This window comes from Ranitomeya variabilis, chromosome 8, assembly GCF_051348905.1.
Source record: "Ranitomeya variabilis isolate aRanVar5 chromosome 8, aRanVar5.hap1, whole genome shotgun sequence".
Taxonomy (NCBI): Eukaryota; Metazoa; Chordata; class Amphibia; order Anura; family Dendrobatidae; genus Ranitomeya; species Ranitomeya variabilis.
This window is the reverse complement of record NC_135239.1, coordinates 21,645,753-21,657,572: the sequence shown is the minus strand read 5'-3', so window position 1 is coordinate 21,657,572 and position 11,820 is coordinate 21,645,753. Positions and strand designations below refer to the sequence as shown.

At 42.7% G+C, this 11,820-nt stretch overlaps 1 protein-coding gene across 4 annotated transcripts in view; it reads right to left on the bottom strand.

The window, feature by feature from the left end:
• Window positions 1-1,309: 1,309 nt before the first annotated feature.
• The window catches only part of OMA1 (OMA1 zinc metallopeptidase), a 52,015-nt gene continuing 41,504 nt past the window's right edge, over window positions 1,310-11,820 (bottom strand). For 3 of the 4 annotated variants that reach the window (XM_077278559.1, XM_077278556.1, XM_077278557.1), the window contains exons 8-9: window positions 11,600-11,749; window positions 1,405-1,750 (exon numbers count right to left, since the gene is read on the bottom strand). In XM_077278559.1, coding sequence (XP_077134674.1) covers window positions 1,565-1,750; window positions 11,600-11,749 — 336 coding nt within the window. In that variant the 3' untranslated portion in view covers window positions 1,405-1,564. Of the gene's footprint in view, window positions 1,751-11,599; window positions 11,750-11,820 lie in introns of all 4 variants that reach the window. The other variant, XM_077278558.1, reaches the window with a different exon arrangement.

The following is an 11,820-nucleotide window of genomic DNA, read 5'->3' as shown; positions in this document are numbered from 1 at the left end:
AAGACTTAGTGACCTTTTAAAAAGCCGCAATGAATCGGATGATAATAGCCGAAAACCACAAACCTTGTCCAGAATGCATCCAGTCCTCTGCCGGCTCCGCACACCGGTGATGGCACAGCACATCTCTCTCTCCTGTCCGGACAGTTTGGCACAATGTATCAGCCGCGAGTCTAGAATGTATGCAGTCCTCTGCCGGCTCCGCACACCGGTGGCGGCACATCTCTCTCTATCTCCTGCCTGGACAGTTTGGCACAATGTATCAGCCCCGAGCCCAGGCCCCTCCAGATATTAGCCAATTGTCTATTCGGATTTAAAACCTTTTTTTTTTCTGGTTTTACGTAAGCAAATTTAAGTTTCATAGTTGGGACATCAGTAAATTTTGATTTTGCTTTTTCTGAAAGAAGAAAATAATGACGGGCCGAACTTGATGTTGTCGTTTTAAGGCTTACTAAAAATAACAGAGGCGAAGACCCTCGACTAAATCCCTCCATTAGGAGAAACCTTACCCCTTACACTAAATCCCTAGAAACAGATTTAAAAAGATTTTTCAGTAATACAAAAAGAATTCCCAGGGATCCATGATGATATAAAGTCTCTGGTGCTGAAGTTTCGAGGATTAACGATGTGGGCACCTTCCTCTGTGACGTCACTGAGCAGAGGATTTTATCCCCTATCATTCCCATCACCTTCACACAGCCAAAGGGGCAGCGGCGCTCTGGATTTTTTCTTTAGATTTGTTTGTGATCAGTTTGTGGCCCTTTAATGATTATACATATATAAATTTTTTTTTAAATAGGTTGAAACTTTTGTGCACGATACACCTTTATAGGGGTCAGCGCTCCATTTCCCTTTTAGATGGCTCGCCCTACAGAGCTGCGTATAAAACAATCTGGCTACCGGCATCCACCACTAGAGGGAGCTCAGGAGTCTACTGCAGACAGACTTAGTATTGAGCCGCGTCAGTCCTCAGGCAGAAATTAGGAACAGTTCATCTGATCGCTAAACCTGGAAATCTTTAAATTAAACAGGAAATTAAAGTTGTCCTCACTGTTTGCCTGAAGCATTTACTGCGAGATCCGTGCAATAATCAATCTTGGGAAAATCCTGCAGAGAACAAGCGACGATCAGATGATCGGTTTCATAGTCGGCAGGCGGCCATATAAAGCTCGGGATTTTAAGCAAGAGGTGGGAATTTCTAGTCTTACTGCAGACATGGCAGAGGGGAGAGGCTCCTGCTGCAGCCAGTTGTATTACACGCTGGAAAGTGAGGAGGAATCGGGGACCTGACTGAGCGCCAGTTCATATTTTTATCAGATTTAATCGCAACATGAGACAAAATGGGATTAAAAAAAAGAGAAAATTAAGAGAGGAGGAGATGAGATTTTTTTTTTTTTTCACTTTTTTGCATTTAGTTTCCTTTAACTCAATGGCAGCACTGGAAAACGGAGCCTGGATCTGTATTGAGCTTATGAATGAATCTACCTGCTGTTTTGAACCTTTTTATATACAAATGAGGTAGATTTTAAGGATGCACCTATCCCCTCATCATAGAGCGAGTGCTCCGCTACGCTCCTCTGACCGCAGCGGTGAGCGTCACTCCGCCCTCCACCTGGAGAGGTTGGATGGCGCCGGTTATCACTCGGTTTTCTCCGTATTTCTGGAGTAGTTGCTTCATAGACAGTTCAAAAACTGATCTGGGGTCAACGGAAGGGAGAGCCGGGCAGTTACAGGACTCCCGCTGCTTAATGGCCTGGAAGAGAAAAAAAGAAAATATCTCTTTAAATCAGGAACAATTTCAAAACAAAATTCACCTCCAAAATCCACGGTTTTATTCTCCAGTCACCTCCAGAGCTGCAATCACATGTCTACTATTTCCTAGGGGAGCAGGTTAAAAGACGGATCTATTCAGGTGCTTTCCCACGACTTATCAAGAGTCTCTCGATTAATTCATTAACTTTTACCAAGTGGTTTTTTTTTCATAAAACAAAACACGTTTCTACCCCAAAAAATGGTCCTTCCTCAGGTTTCCAAACGTAGTCCATTGCTGATATTTCATATCTTGTAATCTGAAATCGAACAAGAGCAGAATTCTGAATGCAGCTCTGAAGTATAGGAAAGGACTTAACTCCTTTACAGCTGCTCATGTGTGCATATTCTGGTGGTCGGTAAGGGGCCATCTTCTACAGCAGCAACCTGCAGTGTTCCAGCAGTTGTTAAGCTACATCTGCAGCTATTAGGGCATATTGGGAGTTGTAGTTACACAAAAGCTGAAAGTCATATAGCAATCTGGTGCAGTAGAATAAGACATTCATGGATGTCCTAATGACAGCTCAGCACCTGCTCTAACAGCCGGGATTGGAGGAAGCTCTGATCCTGGCTGTCTAATCCTGGAATCACTGTGGTCAAGAGGGACTGTAGCATGTTCACAGGTCACCTGGTTTGGCAGTTACATGATCGGGGACTGAGGGGTCTTCTGTGCAGTCCTAGTAAGGACCCCCCCAGGGCTGTCTGTATAATAAGCCTGTTAGGGTGCATTAAAAAGGCCGTCCGGCCTTGGGGTACAAGTCTGCAGTCACTCTATATTTTTGCCTTTTTTCTGCCTGTTTTTGATTTGCACTTTTTTTTTTTTTTTAAAGTGTATCTTACATGTGTTCACCTTTTCTTTATTTTCTATTTACAGTTTACAGCTAATTCAAAAGCACATTTTTTTTTTTACGCAAATGCACTTCAGTCCCCCCCCCACATACCTCCGCTCGGAATTATTTTTTGTACATCTGAAATTTTTTGCATTTATATATAAGAATTTATAAACAAAAAAATTAGGAACATCGGCTCACTCACCAAGAGACCTGATGCACGGAGACCCGTAGTCCCCCAAGGTGGAATGTCAAATTGTGTAAAAAAAAAATCCAGGATCAGGGGTCTTCTTTTAAAACCATAGAATTTTCAACACGTATATGTTTTTATAAGACGACCCCCGATGCTGGATTTTTTCACAATTTTTAAGAATTTGGCACAAAAAACATCAATGAATAGAACAAGAAAAAAAAAGTGACTTAAAAGAAAAAAAGCAAAATGATGAATTGGGCCATAAAGGTAAAACATTATGCCCTTAATGAATTTCCTAAAAAAAAATATATATATTTTGGAGAAAAAACTACAATTAATAATTAAGACACAAATCCTGTATTAAATCCAAGGTAAGGTCCTGCAGCCCGCCTTATCTCCTACGTTACGCCATACCACAGACAGTGCAGAATTCTGAATGCAGCTTTGGATGTGACTGGAGCATAGAACATAATGTAACAAGATCAGAAAATATTTACTTGCATACTATAGATATAAAAGTGATACATCCTCAGCTCCGCGCATCGCTGCACCCAAGGTTCCTCTTGGATTAATGGAAGGGTGGAGTCGTTCCAGAAGCTGCGGTCGGAGAGGTTGATTACTTACTATTTAATAGTTAAAGCTGCTGGATCTAAAATGTAATTTTTTTCCCTTTTTTTTAGCGTTGCACTGACAGATGCATCAGCGATGGGAGACTTTCAAGAAGAAATGAACTGTGAAATCATCCCGGTCGTACAAAAAAAAAAAACACAAAATGTCCTTCAACGTTCTGCTGAAGCGAGCGGGATTATTCAGCCGCCTGTTATAGGATATTAATGGCGCTTAATAAACGTTAATCAGGGAAACATATAATACGAGTGGTAGAAAATGTCACCAGACGTCCCCGGGATGAGATACAAATGTAATATTCCCAATGTATAATCCCTGGAGGCTCCGGTGTCGTCCTAAACATACAATTTACCGCTAAATGCCGGCCAGACGGGAGGGGGAGGGGAGGGATGGTTACGGTAATATTGTAACAAAATACGACACGGTGCATCACACAATATAAACCCGTCACATGGCGCCGGGAATCTGCTCATTCACCCGTCCGGTAACTGTCCTGCTGCATGCTCGCTGGCCAGATACTGTGTCCCTATGACAACTCTGCTGGACTCTGTGCAGCCCATACTATATGTCTATGCACAGCAATTCATGATCCATTAACTTTCCTATTTGCATAAAGTATAAGGATCAGCAAACTTTGACGCGCCATATATTGTGGAACTACAGCTCCCAGCATTCCCTGAGAGCCACAGGGTGCTGCACTATTCCCATTAGATGGAGGGATCCTTGTCCTCTGCAGCTATATATCAATGGTGCTGTTCCCATATAGATAAGATATAGAATAAAGAACTTTCCAAACCAAAAGGTGACGGCAAACACCCTGGAGTTCTATGAAAAGCCTAAAATGATTGTCCAGGATTAGTAAAACATGGCTGTCCATTTTCAGAAACAGCGCCACACCTGTGCACAGGTAGTACGCGGTATTGCAGCTCAGACCCGTGCATTTCAAAAGAGAATCGGTGCACAGGGGTGGCAAATTTTTGGAAAGAAATCCTTGACTATCCCTTTACTAAAGGGAATTATGTAAAAGAAATACAAATGCACAATTCTGCAACTATCTAAGACTTTGGCACCCAGTTCACCAAGCAGTTTGCCCCACAATTGTGGAGTAAAACTGTTTGAACTTTTGCGCAGTTTGTAGTTTTTTAGCTTTGTGACTTTTGGCATTTTTACACCAACTAAGCTGCTAACTTTTGGAGAAGTTTTGAGAAGTATAGCGGAAGGGGACATGGCCGAACACGGAGGACAATTTTATTATAATTTTATGGAAGTAAAATGTTTATGATGGAAATGTTCTTCAGCTCCCGCTACTTGGCGGAAGCAGCAATTTCATGAAGAGGCGCCTCTTACCCCAGCGCAGCCTTCTATAAAACCTCAGTGGTGAAGAATAGACCGCAGTGTTTACAATTCCCACAATATTCAAGATCTCATGGAGTGAAATGATTCCTGGGCTTCTCACCACCGAGTCCAGTTACATTTACCCTTCACCGACTGCTTGTGATCATCACCAGTATAATTGCACACACGGGATCAATTGTAGGAAACCCGACTGGGTGAGGGCTCATACTGTATATAAGGGAACTATATGGGGGCTCACACTATATATAGGGGGCCATACTATATATGGGGGCTGTGTGGGGTCTCATACTGTATATAGGGAAAATGTATTTAGGGGGCCTGTGTGGGGCTCATACTGTATCTGTTGGGACTGGGACTCATACTGTATTTAGGGGTGCTGAGTGGGGGCTCATACTGTAAATAGGGGGCCGTTAGTGGCCTCATACTGTATATAGGGGGCTCATACTGCATGCAGGAGGCTTTGTAGGGACTAATACTGTATACAGGGGCTAAGTATGGACTTATACTGTATATATGGGCTGTATGGGGGCTGATACTGTATATAGGGGCTAAGTGTGGACTTATACTGTATATATGGGCGCCGATAGTGTATATAGGGACTGTGCAAGGACTCATACCTTATATAGGGAGTGGTGTGTGGACTCATACTGTATATAAGAAGCTGCGTGGGGGCTCATGCTGTATATAGAGGGCTAAATGGGGACTTATACTGTATATATGGGCTGTGCAGGGGCTGATACTGTATATAGGGGCTGTGTATGGACGTATACGGTATATAGAGAGGTGTCAGCATGCTTAGTTCTACTCAATATTAAGTGACATAATTATTTTATATTAATTCTATTTAGGTAATATGTGAAGATTAATATTGAGCAGAAGTAATTTCAGTCTATTGGTTCAGCTTCCACAAGTGTCATGGTCTCCCCCCCCCTCCCCTCCCCAGACTGATACATTGTAACACGCAAAGGGGAAATATTAATTCTGTTTGAGGTTCCAACCTTTAGATACAAAGAATGTTTCATTCCATGACAGCAAGCCGAGATCTGGAGAAGTAACTGTGACTTGTTACACTTTTGTCCATCTGATAAGCGCACAGCAGAAAACTTTCCGCTTAGATAGGAACAAAATGTGCGCAGGAATACCGCTGTGCGCCGACACTCGGAGAACAGACTGTGCGCAGCGAAGACGCGGCCTCTAATGTCTTCTCCGAAAACTATTTTAGGAGCTCAGTAGTTGCCAAGAGAAGGATCCATGTTTAAATAATGCCGAGAAGAACATAAAAGATGCAGAACGCAGACATGGCATGAAGAAAGGCTTCTTATAATATCAATACATGACCGCAGATTCTGCCGCCAGACGTGATGGATGTGACAGGCGCGGCGGGGAGAGCTCCCTGCACTGAGGTTACACCAGGTGGAAGGAGGACGGGGTGGATGGATGCAGCAAAACAACAGGACTCTGCTAAGAAAGGGCAGCTTTTTAAAGGGAACCTGTAATTTCAGGAGAATTTTTAAGAACACTATCGTGTGTACAGAAGGAATGATACCATTTCTGACCATTGCATGACTTGAATCCTGCATTAATCACTAGTTTCACCCTCTGCAGGCTCTAATTTTCAGTTATCTCTGAGCCCCTGCCTCTAGTCTTTGTAGCAGATCATCAGAAGACGTGGAGCAGAAGATATTATACAGAAGTACTGAGCAGAGTAACTGTGAATCCAGCACTGACGTGAGATAAAACACTTATTAGGAAGCAGCAGTGTGTTTCTCGCATTGTGCCTTCCAGTTTTACCCCCTCCATAAAGACTGCCACCTGATCCATCAGTGAGTTGTCAGTCCGTTTTGTCTTGAGCAGGGCAGATTTTACTTCAGGGTGAATAACTTCAGAAGGCAAAGGGAGGAGAACAGGAGACTAATAAATGGAGAACGAAGATTTCACTGAACCTTCTACTAATACATTTTCTTTTTTTCCTTTTTACTTATCTGTTTTTTATTTTGATTGAAGAGGTTTTACTCTAGTTTCAGAACATGATTAAGGGAGCAGTCATACAGCGGAGGAGGTGAGCTGTGACATCACCTATTGTGAATGATGGGTGGATCCTGTGTTATCTACTGTATATAGAGGTGTTATCAGTCATTGTACAGGAGGAGGAGGTGAGCTGTGACATTACCTATTGTGAATGGTGGATCCTGTGTTGTCTACTGTATATAGAGGTGTTATCAGTCATTGTACAGGAGGAGGTGAGCTGTGATATCCCCTATTGTGAATGGTGGATCCTGTGTTATCTACTGTATATAGAGGAGTTATCAGTCATTGTACAGGAGGAGGAGGTGAGCTGTGACATCACCTATTGTGAATGGTGAATACTGTGTTATCTACTGTATATAGAGGTGTTATCAGTCATTGTACAGGAGGAGGAGGTGAGCTGTGACATCACCTATTGTGAATGGTGGATCCTTTGTTATCTGCTGTATATAGAGGTGTTATCAGTGATTATAATTGTTCCCGTGTCTATAATGATGCGACTGCTGAGAAGTGATCTATACAGGACACGATGTATCAGTTATTATGAGACTCACCGTTCAAAGGAAAAGCTGCAATATTTCAGTATTTTCTATTAATATGGCATAGTGACATGGATTTTATAAAGAAATCTAAAAACATATCTTTGAATTCAGTTTCTAGGTTATTAAGTAAGTCATCTTGTGCTTACACATTCCCTTTATAGATCGTTGTAGGGACAACCCCTATCATCAGTTTTTTGCTACCCCATCTGAGAGTAGCATGATGTAGAGACCCTGATTCCGGCGATGAGTCATTTACTGGAGGAGAGATGATTACACTACAGAAAGGGATAAAATGATCATAAACTTCAGGTAGACTAAGGGCAAGATCCGCGTTCAGGGGCCGCGGCCCGGGGGTCAGCCAAGTGGTACTGTGCAGCTGACCAACGGCGTTATCGGGCAGCAATGATTTCCCCTCCTTTAAGGATGAATCTTATAATAACCCGTATTAAACATTTCGACTCTGAACCTTGGACTGTAAGTGAAGCATGAAAGTTTCTGCATATTTAGTGTAGCAGAGTGGAAGGAGTGTGACAGTGTGCAGCCGCAGAGATTAGCGGCATCTGCGAGGGAAGCGATTACCGCGTGCCCACATCACAAGTGTATGGACGGAGTCAGATCAACTGAAGCGGATCCACATGTACATCCAATTATATCTGTATTCACAGACATTACCCGGCTCAGCCACAAGGAAAACCACTCGGAGCAGCGATACGCTCCTGGATTTTATTATCAGGCCTGTTTTGCCTGCCGCGCCGAAAGAAAGAACAACTGATTGAGTCCGCGCAAAATGTCTGTTATTACGCACGCTGCCGGCGCGCTGCAGGTTCTCTTATCTGCGACTGAAGCTAGAAAATGACAAACTCCCGATCCTGCAGGATAAAAACTGCAAAAATAACATGCAAACAGCTGCAATCTCCTGTAGTCAGATGACGGCAAAGGATAAAGAATCGCTCATTCACAGCAAGCAGAAAAAAAATGTATGTTCAGACCCCATTCACATCCAGAGCTGCCGACTGCATTCTACTGGTTTTCTCTTTGCTCGCAGACTGAATGAACCAGTTTGGTGCCGTTCCTTTCCCCCAAATGCTTTGGGGTCTGCTGCAATTTGGGGACATACAAAGTTGAAACAGATAGGTAGGACCTCAGGTAAGCTGTTTGCACCTAGCAGCAGTATGAATACAGCTCTGGAGGTAACAAGTTAAAAGGAAATTTATGTAAGATACATATAGAAAACATCTTACATATAGACATATATCACAGCAACTCAAAAGCCCCCATATAACACACAGTCCAGGATGCTGAGATATAGGGGGCCGTTGGAGGAGTTGATGCACAACTTTCTCCCCAAGCTACTTGATTGCTAAAAAAAAAAAAAAAAAAAAACAAGTGTATTTACCCTACAAACAGCTCTAACATGATGGGACCCCATTATACAGGCCCCCTGAATCAGCTTCCTGGACCCTTGCAAATTGTGGGTTATTAGCGGTCACCCTTGTATTTTTAGAGTTGAGGCTTCCAAAGCAAAACTACAAATATTTTCTAAAAAATATATATATATATATATATATATATATATATATATATATATAAAAAATGTACAACTAAGCACCGGCCCTTTAAAAAAAAAATATTAAATGCAAAACTCCATTGTGTTCCCGTACAGCAGCAGAAGAGGGGTGCGTCCTCCTAATATTCGTGAAGGCGGAATACACTGACAGTTGGCCATTGTGAGATGGCCCGGAGCCTCCTGGATGCCGCGTAGTCAGTGCAGGGAGGAGACGGGATCGGGACCGGCACTTATTATGTGCTGCCGAGAGTTGCGGGAAGCTCCAGGAACACAGCATGGAAGCGTCACAATGTGCGAGTGAACAGGAGACATGTTGTTATGCCGCACGACTGGAAAAAGGGAAGAAAATGTTCGAGCCGCAGCTGGAGGCAGAGAAATAAAAGCCCCGTCCATGTGTAATCACCACTATATTAACGCCGCCGCCAAATTTAACTCCTTCAGGGTACAATACAATTCTGAGAATTAAAAGGGAAAAGTCACCAGAAAAGGATTTATTGCTTAAATCGGGTCTTTATGTTAAATGTTTTTTTAAACAATGATAATGATGGGTTGTTATGGTATAATTCTGAATTCCATTTCACTATGTCAATATTAAATCATTAAATCATAAATATTCTGATTTTTACACTGGGTACTAGGCATTACAATAGACTCATGCTACCTTTTCTGCACAGAAGACTTTTCAGAAGTCTCATTATCACCACAGACAGGATTACAATGAAAAGCAACACAGGAGTCATTCACAATAGGTGATATCACAGCTCAACTCCTCCTCCTGTACAATGACTGATAACACCTCTATATACAGTAGATAACACAGGATCCACCATTCACAATAGGTGATATCACAGCTCACCTCCTCCTCCTGTACAATGACTGATAACACCTCTATATACAGTAGATGACACAGGATCCACCATTCACAATAGGTGATGTCACAGCTCACCTCCTCCTGTACAATGACTGATAACATCTCTACATACAGTAGATAACACAGGATCCACCATTCACAATAGGTGATGTCACAGCTCACCTCCTCCTCCTGTACAATGACTGATAACACCTCTATGTACAGTAGATAACACAGGATCCGCCATTCACAATAGGTGATGTCACAGCTCACCTCCTCCTCCTGTACAATGACTGATAACCTCTATATACAGTAGATAACACAGGATCCACCATTCACAATAGGTGATATCACAGCTCACCTCCTCCTCCTGTACAATGACTGATAACACCTCTATATACAGTAGATAACACAGGATCCACCATTCACAATAGATGATGTCACAGCTCACCTCCTCCTCTTGTACAATGACTGATAACACCTCTATATACAGTAGATAACACAGGATCCACCATTCACAATAGGTGATGTCACAGCTCACCTCCTCCCCCTCCCGTACAATGACTGGTAACACCTCTATATAGAGTAGATGACACAGGATCCACCATTCACAATAAGTGACCAGCACTTCTGTCTATACAGCGTCTACAGACTGATGAATGCACAGAAGTTTGTGTATTTTTCTGAGCTCCTCTCCACTGATTTATGGCCATAGACCACATCAAAGTTTATTGTGCATGAAAACAAAGAACCTGTAAAAGCCAAACGGCGCAACATGTGCAATGAAACCAAATTGCAATAATTATTTTTAGCCCAAAATACATGAATTTAAGAAAAAATAAAGAAAAATTACACCCATAGGAGGCCAGCCCTTTAGCAAACAAAATCTGAATTACACAATAGGCCATTTCCTGATGACACATTTACTTCAATAATGTTCAAATGTTTTTAAAAAGTATTACTATTTTCAATAATAATAAACAAAAATAAATATTTGTGTTATTCCTCCGGTCCGTATTTATATTTAGGGGAATTTACTATTGCTGTTGAATAAATATATGTTTAGCTTTCCCAAATTTTTTGTACCATTTTTGCGTCTGTGCGGATGGACAAGGCCACGTTTAATTGTAGGATTCGGTTGTGTTCTCTAAAACAGCAAAATCGGAAACCTTTCCGTACCAGAATAGTGGAAGCGACCTCATCATAGATGTTCCCCCTAAGTCTCCTTTCACACATCAGTTTTTTGCTCAGATTGTGAAAAACTGATGCGACGGATCTGTTTTTTGGACGGATCCGACTAGCGGATCTGGCTAATTTGATTGGAACATGCGCAGTTAAAAAAAAATAAATAAATGGAATCCGACGCTGGATTCCGTCATTTTACGGATCCGGTGCCCATAGGCTTCCATTCTAGCAAACGGCAGACGGATCCGTCGCTGTCCGTTTTTTCGACGTACACAAAAATTGTTACTTTGTCCGTTGTCTCCGGCCGCCGGACAAACTATTTTTGACGGATCCGGCGAACGACGGATGAAACGTGAGGCCATCCCTCGCTAATACAAGTCTATGAGAAAAAAAAAGGATCCGGCGGCATCAGTCGCCGGATCCGTTTTTTTCAAAATTCGACGGATTGCGACTGATAGCAAAAAAACTGATGTGTGAAAGGGGCCTAAAAGAGGGTAAAAAGGATACGGGATAACGGATAAGGGGGGCGCTGGATTGGACGCTGATCAGAAGTTCTCATTAGCGCCCCCTATTCTGCGCTGTTCAGACAGAATGCCTATTCTTTTCCATTGCACCAACCTTGGGGATGAGTCTGTCCAGACGCTCCGCTCGGTTCTCGTGTGACGGGTGGGTGGACAGCCACTCGGGGATGCGGGGCTGCCCCACCAGAGAATCCACGAGTTCCATCTGTTTCCAGAAGACCGAGCTGGCTCTCACGTCAGCACACGCCTGGGGAGGGGAACACAATAACAGCATTATCACATTGTATCCAGCCACACAGGAAGACAAATGAAGAGTTC